At 35.9% G+C, this 15,296-nt stretch overlaps 1 protein-coding gene across 6 annotated transcripts in view; it reads right to left on the bottom strand.

The window, feature by feature from the left end:
- Positions 1-371: 371 nt before the first annotated feature.
- UBR3 (ubiquitin protein ligase E3 component n-recognin 3) overlaps positions 372-15,296 on the bottom strand; it is a 122,454-nt gene continuing 107,529 nt past the window's right edge. For 5 of the 6 annotated variants that reach the window (XM_072875425.1, XM_072875427.1, XM_072875428.1 and 2 more), the window contains 7 exons: positions 12,378-12,502; positions 8,666-8,773; positions 8,053-8,163; positions 7,057-7,233; positions 5,370-5,579; positions 3,639-3,778; positions 373-3,023 (listed from right to left, as the gene is read on the bottom strand). In XM_072875425.1, coding sequence (XP_072731526.1) covers positions 2,906-3,023; positions 3,639-3,778; positions 5,370-5,579; positions 7,057-7,233; positions 8,053-8,163; positions 8,666-8,773; positions 12,378-12,502 — 989 coding nt within the window. In that variant the 3' untranslated portion in view covers positions 373-2,905. Of the gene's footprint in view, positions 3,024-3,638; positions 3,779-5,369; positions 5,580-7,056; positions 7,234-8,052; positions 8,164-8,665; positions 8,774-12,377; positions 12,503-15,296 lie in introns of all 6 variants that reach the window. The other variant, XM_072875426.1, reaches the window with a different exon arrangement.

Here is a 15,296-nt window from a genome sequence, read left to right as displayed (position 1 = left end):
TACGCAAGATTCCTAGTGCAGAGGTGATGAAAATATTCATTAAAAATTTCAGGCCACCACTAAAAAAAGATGCTATTATCCAAAGGTCAAGGTCAAAACAAGACTGTTTCACCAAATTTCTCAAAGGTCAAAAGAAAAGGAAAGATTTAATACATAAATATAGACATTCATAAAGTTGAAGTAATAGTTATTCCAGAAACAGATCTGACAGAAGAGAAGATCAAGCACAGTTTTCTCAGAAGTACAGTTTCTCAACTCAGTATTTTAATTTTAGCAGTTTGCAGCAGCAATGCTGTAATAGCTGGCATAAAATTAAGCACAACTTTAAGTGGTACAGTTATGAGTAAAATAAAATAATCCAAATTACTAATGCAAAATACATGACTGTGTGTAAGTAACAAATAGAAAAACCCATACCCGATTTACTCTCTATGCAAAGTACTTTGCATGCATAAGCTTTTGACATTTAAATAACTGCCTGGCTATTGAGTGGAATTCAATAGTAATTACATTTTGGATGACTGGGGTAGAGAGAAAAAAATTCACAAACACACAGATTGACAGTAGACTTTTATTAACATATTTTACAATGTTGATTACTGTATTCCTAGTTTTATACTCTTCTGATGTGTTATAAAGATTGATTTAGATTCTACAGTAATGTACTGTACTTAAATGATCATTCATACAGGATATCACACCAGAACATTTGAGTAATACACGCACACCACTCTAGTTTGGACCTGTTATTTTTCAAGGTTAGCTTAGTAAAGTAGGATTAAAAAAGTTATGGGGGAAATCAAAATTCTCGTTTAGCAGCATGCAAGGATATTCAAGTACAATTTTTCAACCAAGTGATTTTTTTTGTTGTTGTTTTTAAATTGACTGGTGACTAATTCACCAGTACTAAAATAAACACTATGAAATACCCAAATGTTAAAGTTAAGGCTAATAGTTTTACTTCACATCCATATGCACAACCAGAGAACATTCCATTTTAAATAAAACACAGTAATCAAATTCTGGATACATTATCTCTTGTAAATACAGCATTGGAGCTTCAAACTACAGATTACTCAAGTTCATGAGCCCTGTAACAATGTTATGCTGGAGATGTAAAGAATCTTTTTGCTCTTTAACCACACTTACAAAATGGCCTGATATTCATAATGAGCAATGCAAAAATATTACAGCCAGAACTTATAATACAGTATCAAAAAAGTAATATTTTGGAAAAGACATAGCCATTTAGTTGGTGAAACAGAGTAATTCTAATCTTACAGGAAGTACTGTAATACTTTTGAAATATATATATATATTTATGTATAAAAACCAGCATCCTTTATTGTGGGGTTTTTTGAATTGCACGTATCCAGAAAAACTAATTGTATTTTCTCACTCTTCCTCCTGTCCATTCTCCTTGATCGCTATACAGTCATTTTATTTCCCCTATACACTTTTCACTAGATAATGACTTCCACTGGGGAACTGTTTTCACTGTATATGTGGTTTTATCATAAGATGTATTTATTTTACATATATAAATTTTATTTTACACGCAAGCTATGAAAGTCAAAACTACCAGGAACTGCTTGGTAGTACTGTATGAAATAGCCAACAAATGTCCAACACTTGTGAAAAACATTAGTAGCAATATATTACATACCAGTATTCTAACTATAATCTTTCCTACCTACTTACACTGTGGGGTTTAGCCCAGTCATACCTGTTCTCATGAAATTTTTAGCCCTCTAAGCATAAACTGTTTTGGCATTCATCCAATGGGGCTGCACATGCATTTGTTGTTCATCTAGGCTATCTCTGCTGATTTTTTTTTCCCCCTTTTTAGGAAACCAAGCAGAAAGAACAGTGATTACTCTAAACAAATACAATACAGAGGAACCCCATGAAATGACAGGAAAGATACAAAATTATGTTTCATTTGCAGAATAGCCTGCACATTTCCAATCCCATCATTCTGAAACATACATCTGGTTTGAAATGACAGCCAGGCTTATGGTTGTTATGCTTGTAACTGGGATCTACTATGTTGGGCACCATACAAATTCTCTATATACAGCAATTTCTGTATGTGTTATCACTAACAGTTTATTCAATTGATATGGAAAAAAAATCTCTTTTCTAGAAAATAAAAGAAAGAAAGAAAGAAAGAAAGAAAGAATATGTGTTCTGGATTACATTAAGAGCAATAAGATACCTAATTTACAGCTATTTCACTTATTTATGGAGGAAAAAAAAAATTACGAAATTCCTGAGAATGCAGAAGTTTTCAGTAACGCCTGAAATATTTCAATAGAACTCTCATGATAAGTGAAATACTCTTTAAAATTCAACTTTCAGACCAATTGTTACCATGCAGTCTCACAATCGTTTTACAAATCCTCTCTAATTACAAACACATATCAAGCAAAAACTTAAAACCAACACAAAAAAGGCAAAGAAATTTTATCCAACATATTTAGTAGATGTAGCAGACATATACACTGTTTCAGCAAAAATTGCTAAACACTCAACTCCACACAGAGAAAAATAAAAACCTGGCAGCTATCCCTGGAGCCTCTAAACAAGTGTAAGTAAAATTTGTGCTTCTTAACAATAATGGGCTTTAAAAAACAAAAGAAAAATGGACTACTGAGTGCAATCAGACTGCTCACAACATTTTGAGGATTTAATTGCAAATTATTGTATCATTATTTAGTAGCAACAGCAGCTAATTTTGCAAAAATTTCATATGTTGACAAAGTTCCATTTCCCTTTTATGCCCATAACCCCACTCCACCCCGAGCCAAAGAGCTAAACTCCCATACAATTAAAGCTATTGTCAGCCAAGATGCAGTCATTCATGGTAACAACAATGATATGGTGTGTAGATGACGATGACGATTTACAAGCCATTATAATGTGGCCCCCATCTTTTATTGATATGATCAAAAGTATGAGACACCCACTGCTGCTCAAGCACTTTGTATCTTTCCTTGCATATGTAGAGAGGTTTACCACGCCTGTAGGGGTGGGGGTGGGGGGGGAAGAAAAAAAACCAAATGGTTAATATGCCAAATAAATGGAAAACTGCTTCATTATATAAACAACACACAATACTCTTACAACTGTTTTCCCAGGGGAAGCGTGCATTTTTATTGGCGAGGGGCTTTTGGTTTTGCTTTTAATAAGGTAGCTGCTGGGACGTCCCTTCCTCCCTCTTGGATAGCAGAATCCAGAAAACGTCTCTTGTTCTTTCAGGCATGTATATCTTGGAAGCTACACTCCTTCCCTACACTGTAATCCAACTGCATCGTTTCATTAAAGGCCAAACAACAGCTTTGGGAGAGAAGCATTTCCCAATGCAACACTCAGAATTGACCGTCATTGGGAATGGCAACATAGGAATCTGTCTGTTGGGTGCCCGGTGTGTATAACTCAATGATCATGATTATACCACCTTTTGGAAAAAGAAAAGAAGAGGGAAGAAGAAAGCCAGTCCAACTTGCAGTAAATGGGGATTTTCCCCTCAAGGAAGGTAGAGATCTATTATTATCTGTTATTGCATGTAGTGCATAACATAAAGTTGATCTACACAGAGGAGCAACAATGAAACACACTTGTAATGAAAACATTACCTAAGATCTCTGTCTTCTTCACCATGTGCATCTAGATACACAGAACCCCAAAGGCAGAAACGATGGCCTCGTATGATGATGATTACAGATGCATTAATCAAAAGAAATATTCCTGTCCCAGCTCCACAGTTTTGAGAATGCTGTAATATTACAGGCATAGAAAGGAAAGAGTGCAAAGATTCTGTTAGTGTCTGGCAACTTCATAACAAAAAGGATTTAAAAAACAGTAATTAGTTTTGCTTGAAATAATATACCCACATTATTGACTAAGAAACAGTTTGACAAAGGATAGCCTGCCCCAAAATCCTCCAAGCAAACTAGAACTCCATGTCTTGTGCTGCCATAATAACACTTGCATACAAAAATGGCTCCCTACTGAAAAAGGGAAGATATTCATTATAATGTAAAAACAGAATTACCTAACAAAAATGAGCAAAAATATTCTCTACAATATTTTGAATTTGTTGTTGTATAGCAAACTGTATAGCATGACCAAATATTTTTCATAGGTGACAAGAATAAGAGAAAGTATTCAGAAAAACTTAGTATTACCTCTTTTACAATAGTCTCTATTGCTAAACATTTGCTTTCTCTATCCATGCTCACAGATCTAGTCTATGGCTCTACGAATCTAGTAAAAAAAAAATTTTTAATAATTCTTGCTTGCTTCGGTATGTCATTCATATCTATGAATGGCATGATCTGTATTAATTCATTTTAGCAGTTAAAAAACATGCTCTTCCTATATAGTTTTATTACAATTAGAGGCTATAATCTCATCAACTATAATAAAATGTATTAGATTTTTTCATTCTTTTTTTAATAACTTTCTGTTTTCATGAAGCTTGACACCTTAAATATAACTGTTAATTCTATTTTAAATTTTGCCCACCCCTCCTTCTCCCACTATATTAGCAGTATGAGAGAGAAACGTGAGTTCAAACAATTTCAAAAAGGTCCAAGATCCCTCTGAAATTTCTTTGGGTTTGATTTTATGCCCCATTTTTAAATATCTCCCCATCAACTTCCCCTCATAGTTTTGTAAAGCCCATGTAGTTCCAGCCTTCTACTAACTGTTCTATGGTAGGAAACAGCTGTCAAAGCAAACCTTTATCATAGACAGGAAAACAATACTAGATGCTGTCCAACTCAGGTTCCTGAAAGAACTTTATATATGCTGACTAGAAAACTTTGCTGGTGAATTAAAGTAGAAGGCCTTAAAATGATGCTTATCTAGCTATAGTCTGTAGATCACTAGTAGATGGTCAGGTATATCAAAGTACTCTATAAAAGATAAAAAAAACCCCCAAAACATACATTGATATTCTTATGTACGCAGAAAGCAAAGAAACAAAACAGGAAGATTAAAATAATATACGAACAGTGAGAATGTAGACAAATTTCAATAGGTTATGAATCAAAACCATGTGTCTACATTACACAGAAGGACTTTGTAAGAGTTTTTCAAACAGGTGAAATAAGCTATGGGCTTGAAAAGGTGAATAAAATTGCTCTCTAGAGTCCAGTCTAGGTCCATCTATCAGAAATAAGCACTAAACATTATTACTGGGGGTTGGACTAGATGACCTTTAAAGATCCCTTCCAACCCAAACTATTCTATGATTATATAAACACGTTTTGGAAAGAAAACCATCAAAACTGAGCAATGGAGTTAAAAACTATCCATGAGTGTGAGAATCAATTACAGAATTTGAATTAACTCTCTCTTACCAGTACACATTCACAGTAACTCTGTTGTTTGCAGCATAGTCCTTTTAAGCATACAAAAGTACCACAAACTAGACAAACAGCAGGATCTTTAGGAACCTTGGTACAAACAGTACAAGTCTTTCTGTGATAATACTGAAAAATGGTATTATAATTCTCAGGCAACTGAAGGAGGCGTGGCAAGTCCCACTTAGGCTCCTGGATAAGCAAATTCTACAAATAAGATAAGAACAAGATATCAGTTCTGCACATTCATTTATGCATTTATATTTTCTAAGAGAAGAGAATACCAAAGAAAGGACACATGCAGTTTAAAAATCTCTCACTTCTTCTGCATTTCACAAATTTAGAAGTCAAAAATCACCTTGCAATAGTCACCTGCCTCTGGCTGAACACCCTCCCAAACTGTGGTCACATTTCATCTTTTGTAATGGGTGCAAAATGCGCGCTAGCCTTTTCCTAAGGACGTTTTCTAAATGTGACACTTTTTAAGCACAAAAATCTTCATAGCTAAAACAAGAGGATTAAGACTGAAGGGAAGACTCCCCACTCACTACGCTAAGTTACAGGCACTACCTAAAAAACGTAATAGTTCTAGAGTTCTAGAGTAAAAAATGTAATAGTTCTTCACTACGCTAAGTTCCAGGCACTACCTAAATACTGCTTTCAACCCTAACTCTTTTTTTGTTTGTTTGTTTAGACAGTAATGTGTTTTCCTTCAACCCACTCATTTTTACTGGGTTTATAACTGATGGGCATAGGGGTCAGATGGGATCTTTCTTGCAAGGCATAAAATTTTTTGAGGAGTGCATGACCTCAAAACCTAACTTGGGGGGGAAAAAAAAAGGAAAGAAAAAAAGAGGAAAATTGCATTTGTAGCGGTTCCTTTTCAATCATGGAAAGCTATCGGTTTCACTGCAATCTCTCTCAAATGCCTATCAGATTGGCAGCAACTGTATTTTGAGACGATTAATCTGAGTATTCAAATTTTCACTCACAACAGTCTAATTCATGCCTGCAAACATGCAAAGGCAGGTGCAGATCATGTTGCAGAGTGAAAAATGCATCTGGCTTGCGTTTTTGACACCATAAACTTAGGAGAGGGGGACTTGAATTGTTGAGATGCAGCTTCTTCATAAAAACAATGCAATAATGTTGAAACATTTCCATTTCACAATTGATATTCTAATTGCACTGATTCAAGTCTTGGTATGGTTTCTTTAACCTTCAGAGAAGACGTACCATCTTTTATCAGTCAACTATTAAACAGCTTTTATCCTTTTGATCTTTTTCAGTATTGCAACTGAAGATGCTCAAAAATATCAATAATGTCTAACAGGCAAGAAAAACTTCTGATGAGTATTTTCTTAAAAGACAAAGTTTCTGTTACATGCCCTTGACAGGCTTCAGCTGCAGAAGATATGGGTACACTTAGTATCATCAAAGCATAGTGTTTCTATTTTGTGTCTCCAGCAATCCTATAAAAAACAGATAGGTGGTCTTATTCCAGTTTTTAACCAATCCAACCCACATCTGCTAACTAATAATTCTGATTACAATTTCTCTCTCATTTACAAGTCAGGTTCTCAGATCCTTATCCAAAACAATAGTGTATATGCATAGTGAATCAAGCAATAAATATCTGCTTCCACATCAGCACTATTTTGCAAGAAGTAATTTTGCTACATACCTTTACTTGATCTGGGTGTCTATCTGCAAATGAAGCCAATTCTGAGCACCACTGTGATATCATGTCAAATGCTGGCACTGGCCAATCGAGACAAGAGGCACTGGTGAACTGATGAGCCGACTGAAAAGATGGTAATAGACCCAGGCAGCTTGCAAGAACTGTGAATTCTTCATCTTCCTTTTAGGTATGAAACCAGAGAGGTTTAGATTAATACCTACACTCTGAATTTTTAAATAGTTTATTAAAAATGTGTCTATTACAATAAAAAAGTAAAGACGTTCTAGTACAATGATGCTAATAGTCATGTTCAGAGACACAGAAAAGCTTCAATTTTTTCCAGATTACCTCAAAATGGATTCTCAAAATACAAGAAATCTGGTCAGAAAAAAAAAACCAAAACCCAAACCCCAAAACCCACACAAAACCACAAATCCAAAAAACACAAACAAAAGAAGAAACGCCCAAACTCCCCAATAATTTTCTTCCTGTTTAGCGCCCCAAACTGGCTTGTAGCTGTTTTAGAGATGAGATGATTTTGAGGCAAGGAAATGAGGGAGCTGACCTGCAGCAAACTCTGCTTAAATCAGTCATGGAACTTAAACATAATTGTCCGCTGATGCAATGTCTCTGAGAATAAAATCCAAGTATTGACAGGCATTAAGCAAAATCAGGACTGAATTCCAGTCTGTGTGGAAATCATGCCATCTCTACAAATGCTGGACAAGTTTTAAAAGTATGTTGGTATTTCATGAGACAGGCATCTATGACCTGATAAAATAAGCATGTATTTTTGCTGAATTTTAAGAACATAGTACCATTTTTCAGGGAAACTGCCTTGAAAACAAATTTATAGAATGCTGCAGAGCAATGCTACAAAATATGATTTAAAAAAATCTTAGGATAGAAAAAAGACAGGAAAAAGACATCTTCAAAGCCTAATTTTTGATCTCTAGCCTTTAAATGGAAACATTTGAGTGTGCCCCTCTCAATCTGTACCTGGCAGCTAGGTAAATCCCCTCCAAAAAGATGGTGTTGAAGAAGGCTTGTGATCCTGAGGAAAGGCAGGCAGAACTGCTGCAGATAGCACTCTACAGAATCAGGATTTACCTATAGGGGAAGGAAGCAGTTACTAAATTCTGCCCCTGGTAAGTTGTCTCCTATGTAAGAAACTCCAATATGAACCAAATGTTTTTTAAGCACACCACATAAACCACTGCATCAAACATACATTCCAAAGGCCAGCATTTCACTAATAATTTGAAAGAGCTCTGTGGGTTTTCTTTCCCCCTTGATAAATGCTTTTTCTACTTAAATATTCAGTTTTCCAAGTTTCTGAAAGGTCTTTTCATACATGTGATTAAAAAACACAATTGTAAGAAGTATTTGTCAATAACTTTCTCAGCACAGCACTGCCATATATGATATCAGTAAAAGAAAGATTTGCACAGGCAAACTGTCCCAAAGGAATGTGCTTTGATCTAGGAAATAGAGTTGTACTGCAGTCTTTAGCAAGATCAGAGAAAAATCATTATAACAACGAGGATGAAAAACTTAAATAAGAGACAGAAAGGGGACATGCTGGATAAATTCTCAAGAGATTTGCCAATACCACTGTTAATTCCTCAGTCTCTCCTTCTTCGTATATCTTCCCCTTAGACAGCTCACTAATCACATGACCCAGCAATACTTCCCAAGATTTTTCTCCACTGGATGTATTCTGCAAATAAGAAGGAAAGAAATCCAAAATGCACTGGTCATGAAAAGCAGAAAAAGTTCCTGTAAAAGTAACAGTGATGAAGTACATTTCCTTTTGATCAATACATGAATTTTGACCTACAAAGATATGCATTGTTTAAAAAAAAAAAAATTCTACAGAAAGGGAATGCATTTAGCTCACAGAGTGAAATGTGAATTGCTAGTTCAATTACATATGTTCTAAACTGTGTTATATGAAAACACTTTTGTAATGTTGCATTTCCCATGTTTTTTCTGTGAGTATAAAAATGCTTACTTTAAGATTAGGAAGAATCATTTTATGGATACATCGTGTTTTGACAGAATTTGAATTCTAATAAAACTAATTAAAAAAAAAAAAGTAATTTTCTAAAATGTACGAACCAGAATGAGTTACAAAACACTTGCTATGTATTTTAAGTTGAAATGAGTCTATTAGAAAATGGAAAGTTGTGTTTGGAATGAACAATATCTACTACAGATAGGAAAAAAAATTTAGTGGAAAGAATAAATAGCTACTTAGCTTTGTGCCATAGCACTTACATTTAAAGGCAATGATTACAGAAAGCCATCAGAAATAGAAAGCAGCATTCCCATAAATATTTTTCTTCTACGTCATAATAAGTTCTACCCAGGAAAAACATGATTGTATGTGAATTTTGAGCTCTGTTAGTATATCATCAATATCACAAACAATGAGGGAGTGGAACATTACTGGAATTCTTTAAAAAAATTCCAAAGCAACTAGGTGAGATTAAATATATAAAGACTTCAGTACATTACAATGTATATAATTAATCACTTGGTTTCTTTAGTGCATTTTGACATCAGTTATAATTGTTAATTTTAGATAGGGTCTTCACCTTTCAGCATCGGGAAGGCAGACTTGCTGTTTATGCTCATAGTCTAAGAACCAGAAGGCAATACATACTTAAACTGGCAGTTAGGACAAACCTTTCATCTACATTATTCCTGGAAGTTTACTACACAGGCATTTACAATGTGCTGCTTATGACACCATAAGGCACCTTGCAAAGATAAAGGGGGTGAAGTTGGGAATCAAAAGTAGAATATCCACCTCTCAGCCCTGCTGAGAAATTAAACTCTTAATGTTTTTTGATCATTCGGCATGAATATAGAGGAGAGACTTCAGCTCATGTTTAATGTCTGGAATACCAAACGGAAATAGATTCACTTGGCATTATGCACAGACAAAAGTTAAGTAAGGTGTGATTTGTGTAGTCATCCTGGGATCAAAAAGTCAATATTATCAGCACATAAGAAAAAGCCAGCCTGAACCATACACTTTAAACCATTTGGTCCTCAAGAAACTTTAAAGAAAGAACTTGGATTCCTGAACCAGCTTCCCTCATGACATGCAAAGCAAAACAATGCATCTGAGGACTACGGCTAGGCTCAAGAAGAGAAGGGCTGCCAAAGAGCTGGGAGAGAGGAACAGGGAGCTGTGTGATTACCACTGGCTGGTCCTCAGTGCTCAGAGGTCTCTTGCACACGTGTAGGGTCCAGGCAGCAACATTATGCAGGAGGAGGAGCAGGGAACTGGAAAGACATCTGGGGAAGGGCAAACTTGCATGTGGGACTTGTGCAAAGCCTCTGCACTTGGGGTGGACTACCACTGGGGTGGGATGGAAGTCAAGAAGGAAGTAAGCATAGGAGTCCCTGAAGACCTGAGGATCACGCAGAGATCTCCCTAAGCACATACCACAAAGCTGCTGTCAGAAGTTGGACCTTTGTATGCAGATGATCTACACAAGACAGACAAGAGGAAGGAGGAGGATGTTTTCAAGGGAGAGTGAGAGATGCTGTCAGTACAGCACGTACGCAGCAGGGAGCAGTGTTCATATCCTTCTACCTCTTCTACTCTCCCACTTGGAAAACTGTCAGCCTTCAATGGGCTTCTCACAGGAGAAAAGTCAAAATTCTCAAACTGACAGAAGTTAATCTGTTGTGTTATTTGAATTACACTAAATGGCAACATCCATTCACAGTAACATACTGTTTAATGTGCTACTATTTCCCACTTGGCCTTATCATCCATCAAAGACAAGGACACTAGTGAAAATCCCACTAAAATGGACTGTCTTTAATATCAAGAAGGATAGTTACTTCATAAATCCATTATCTGAGCCATTATCATAATTTGCAAGCCTCAAGTACGAAGTGCTTTATGTGAAGAAAATGCTTTCGCATATGTCTGTAAGAAAACATCTTAGTATTCATAGGTAGCAAGCCCACCTATCACATGCCCTAAGTCTATTTTCATACAATAAAATCTCTCACTGTAGACAGAAAATTAAGCATTGTAAATATATGTTCAGATAAACTCCAACCTCTGCTACTAAAGGCAGTCCATGTTTATCATATAGACTATGAAAGAATATAAGCTGGTAACACTGTAAGCTATTTATATGCTTTCTATCACAAACTAAACTGCAAAATTATCTATCACTTGGGAATCACTTAAGTAAACAGAAAAATGGAAAAAACCCCTCATCAGCAACAATCTCAAGCAAATGTTCTTGAAATTCTAAGAAAATGACAATATATTGAAAGAAGGGGGTGGAGAGGGAGCTAACAAAATGCAGTACTGCCCAGCGATCGTAAATGCAGTCCAGAAAAAAAAATCCCGCACAGCAGCAGTTTGGCCAGCAGATAATTTGTCTTTACTACCTTGGAGCTGTGACTGACCAGTATGACAAGTCTAACTTATATGTGAAAAGCAGGTCATGCTTCTCAGTGTGCATTCCATTTTACAGCTAACATAATCTAAGGCTCAGCTGTTGTATAAAGGGGTATTCCTGCTCCCATTTCCTCTCCTGGCCCCAACACTTCCATCCTTTCCCTTCATCTGGCACTGGAACTCTTCTGACCTTCTGGAGAACAATCCATGGAGCGCAAAACTTACTGAAGGATTAAATGAATGCCAGTGCAGGAAACTGTGTCTTTTGGTGGGAACTGGCATTTAATCAGCTGAACTGAAATAGCAAGATGCACCTTCACTCTACTTGGAAATACTATCAAAAGGCAAGGAAACGATAGTGAAATATCTACCTGCCTAGTCTACAAATTTCCTTCTCTGCCTCTTCATCACATGAGCACTCTAAACCACATAGTGAGAGAAATTTTTATGGCTAGCCACAAATAGCATGAACAAATAAGAAAAAGACAGTTTTTTTTCCCACTGACACGCCTGCCTGCTTTTCCTGTGAAGGAGCGCATCAGATCAACCCATGGTTTACCTAGGAAGGCTTCAATTTCACAGGAAGGAAAGCTGCATTTACTCGATACCATTGCAACAAACTCAAGACTGAAACTATAGAGATACAGCCTCAAATGCAAAACTCAGTTCTGGAACTAGATATTCATTGTGAAGCTTTTAAGTCTCATCACCAAATTGAGTCTCATCACTCAATACCAAAACCTGCAAAAATTGCACACGCAGAAACAAAATACTGGGTTTTTGTGAAGCAGAAGCAAATTATTATATGCAAAGCAGAAGTATCTGTTACATTCCTACCAGAAATACATAAGCAAAATTTCATAAATGTTTTAATAAATTAACCAACCTTTTTGAGAGCTCCTGACTCTTTCCATGCCATCCTATCTTCAGCACTGCATTTAACAGAGAGTGCTGCCAAGGCTTGAGTATACAATAAAGTGAACAGCACTTTTATAATGCAGGTGAAGTGTTCTGTAAAACAAAGAAAGTAATTTTTAAACACTTGATATTTTTAGCAAATATACTGATTACAGAGTCTCTAGTTATGGAAATGATGCTTCCCAAATGAAAAGCAAACACTATACAAAAAGTACAAACCCCCAGAACATACCAAACAACACAAATATATTTACTGGCTTTCAAAAATGACCTGGCAGCTGTAGTGAATGGAACAAGTAATTTTCCACTGCTCCATATGTTCATCTTAATCCTGATCAGCAGTGACTTCCTCCTAGGGACCTGGTGGTATTACAAAATTCTATTTTGTCCAAACGTTGCATCAAGTTAAGCTATTGATTACTGATAGCTACAACTAATTGGGTGATGTAGACGTAAACAAATGCATATCCTACCATCTCTTATGGCAATTATTAAACCATCTGGGTAAGTTACATTCATACAAATACTGAAAAGGTTAAGTTCCCAAAGAAATCACTGCAAGAAGGACATTTAGCATACATCAGTTTCTATCCCTTCACTTCCAGATATGGACCCAGCCATACAAGACTTGCTGCACATCACTCTTTAATGAGTGCCTATTTACTGGACATCATATGAATACAGAAGGAGGACAAAAGACAGACTGTCATTTTACCTTCTTTTGAAAGATCTTTATTTGCTTACAATTTTTCATAATATCTAAAGGACTATTATCTCCAACATATAGGCTGCAGGAGAAAGGCTTTGAAATCTTTTTGGGGAAGCTAGCAACAGAGGCAAAATAAGACCTCCTAAAATTGGAACAGGAAAAAAGGTGATCATTCTCTGAAATGAAGATGTGGTAGCAGTCCTTTTTTATCTTTTTACTTTAGGTTGTATTTCTCATCCCAAATAATCTGATTTTTTTTAAATCTAGGCAGATCAAAGAAGTATCTATCATCACACACATCATTCCTTAAGCACAAACATAACTATAATATATATCTAAAACAATGTATACAAAAATAAGGGTTTTAAAAAGTCCTCTCAGGCTTTGAAGTCAAGCAAAACAATTTTATTTACATAAGCACCTCACAAAAATTGGGTTAAACTCATTCTTTCTTCCCAAAGGATTTAAAGAAGCTTTGTATGTAAAAATGAAAAGGAGGTAAGGGAGATGAAACTCCTTGCTTCTCCTTTCTTGTATCCAATATCAAAACCCACCACTGGGTTCTAAAACAAACACAGCTAGGACTTCAGTACATAATTAAATTTGTGAAATAACAATTGCTTTTTTAATGTAACAAATGTTTACAAATCAACACAGACATGGATTCTGAAACTTTTTAATGTCAACTGACTATATACAGTAAGCACAATTTAAGCACCTAAATGATCATTGATAACTATGAAATTAAAAGTGTACTTTTTTCTGTGTTATTTTCCTATGGAGCTTATGTTAAACATGACAACGAACGCTGCTATACTTCATCTGCCCTATTCTACAGCAGGTAGCATTATAATTATTTTTCCTCTCCACATTTACCCAGAAGGAGAATTCACCAGATCCCTCTAGGCCCTACTTTTTCCCTCTGCTGAAACCTCCATTTTCTTAGCAATCCTCCTCCTGAGGAATAATAGGAGGCAGGCTTTCAGTAAATTTTCTGGGACTGAGATTTACAAGATTAAACCACATACACTCACAGAATTGTAAAAATTCCCTCTTCAGCCTGAGCCACAGTCTATAATTGTAGCTAGAACTGAACTCAGGTACTGAGCTCTATCTCCATCAACAGCAGGTATAAGCAATAGAGATCAATTTTACACTACGAAAGCATAAATGAAAAGCACTGCACTTATAGCAGCAAAACTAGACCACTGGTCAACATTCACCAATCTGCCATAGCCCACTTCATCTTCTAGTTCTCATCCTGTTCCGCTGAGGTGATTACACTGTGCTCAACACTGGGTGTCTTAGCACCCTCTAGAACTATTGCATTTTTAAAAATCTGGTTTTTGTTAAATACAATTACTCCTTGCCCCTATCCCCCCCTTAATACTAACTGTTCAATTCACCAGAAATATTATATCTAGCATATATTATGTTTCTTAAAATAAATTAATGTTCTTGTATTTACTTACATGTATGCAACTCATAAATTACTATGAATTACATTTTTGGAGAATCCAGAATTGGACAAAAACCATACACTTCCACATGTGAGTCACCCTTAAGAAGCCCTGACTTCTGCACAAACTTCATCCTTTTTTTTTTTTCTTTTTTTTTTTTTTTTTTAGGAAAATATCACAGGAGGCGGCAATGTGTAATGAGTGCCAATGCTTTCAAAACAAGTATTTCATAGTCGCAAAAACATCCCATGGGAGACATACTAAAAACACCAGTCAGAGGATCAATTATCATTTCATTACTATGTGTTATCTTGTATTTGTAAAATGCAAAATATTTGACAGTTGTAGGTATCCATAACACTAGAGCTGTTACATTCTTGTCTACTGCAAAGAGCAATTTTATTTGCCTTTCCACAACGTGCGTGGGGGCCGCGTGGTGTTTTCCTGCTGCCCCCCGGTGGAGGCTGTGGTTTTGCTACATCATCTTTTTAATTTAATAATTCTGAAGATTGCTAGTATATTTGTATGCTGTGGAGTAAACTATGTAAATGCTGTCAGTCCCTTCTGTTGCAGATGGTATACTGTGCAACGTTCTGCACTAAAATGCAGCTAGGACTTCTGTGTTTCTACATAAAAAACCTAATCTGATATTCTGACAGTCTAAAAGTTATATTATTATGATTAGGCCTTTATAATCAAAACAGAAGTTAACGCAGAA

Source organism: Ciconia boyciana, chromosome 10, assembly GCF_034638445.1.
Source record: "Ciconia boyciana chromosome 10, ASM3463844v1, whole genome shotgun sequence".
Classification (NCBI taxonomy): domain Eukaryota; kingdom Metazoa; phylum Chordata; class Aves; order Ciconiiformes; family Ciconiidae; genus Ciconia; species Ciconia boyciana.
This window is presented reverse-complemented; position numbering and strand designations above follow the sequence as displayed.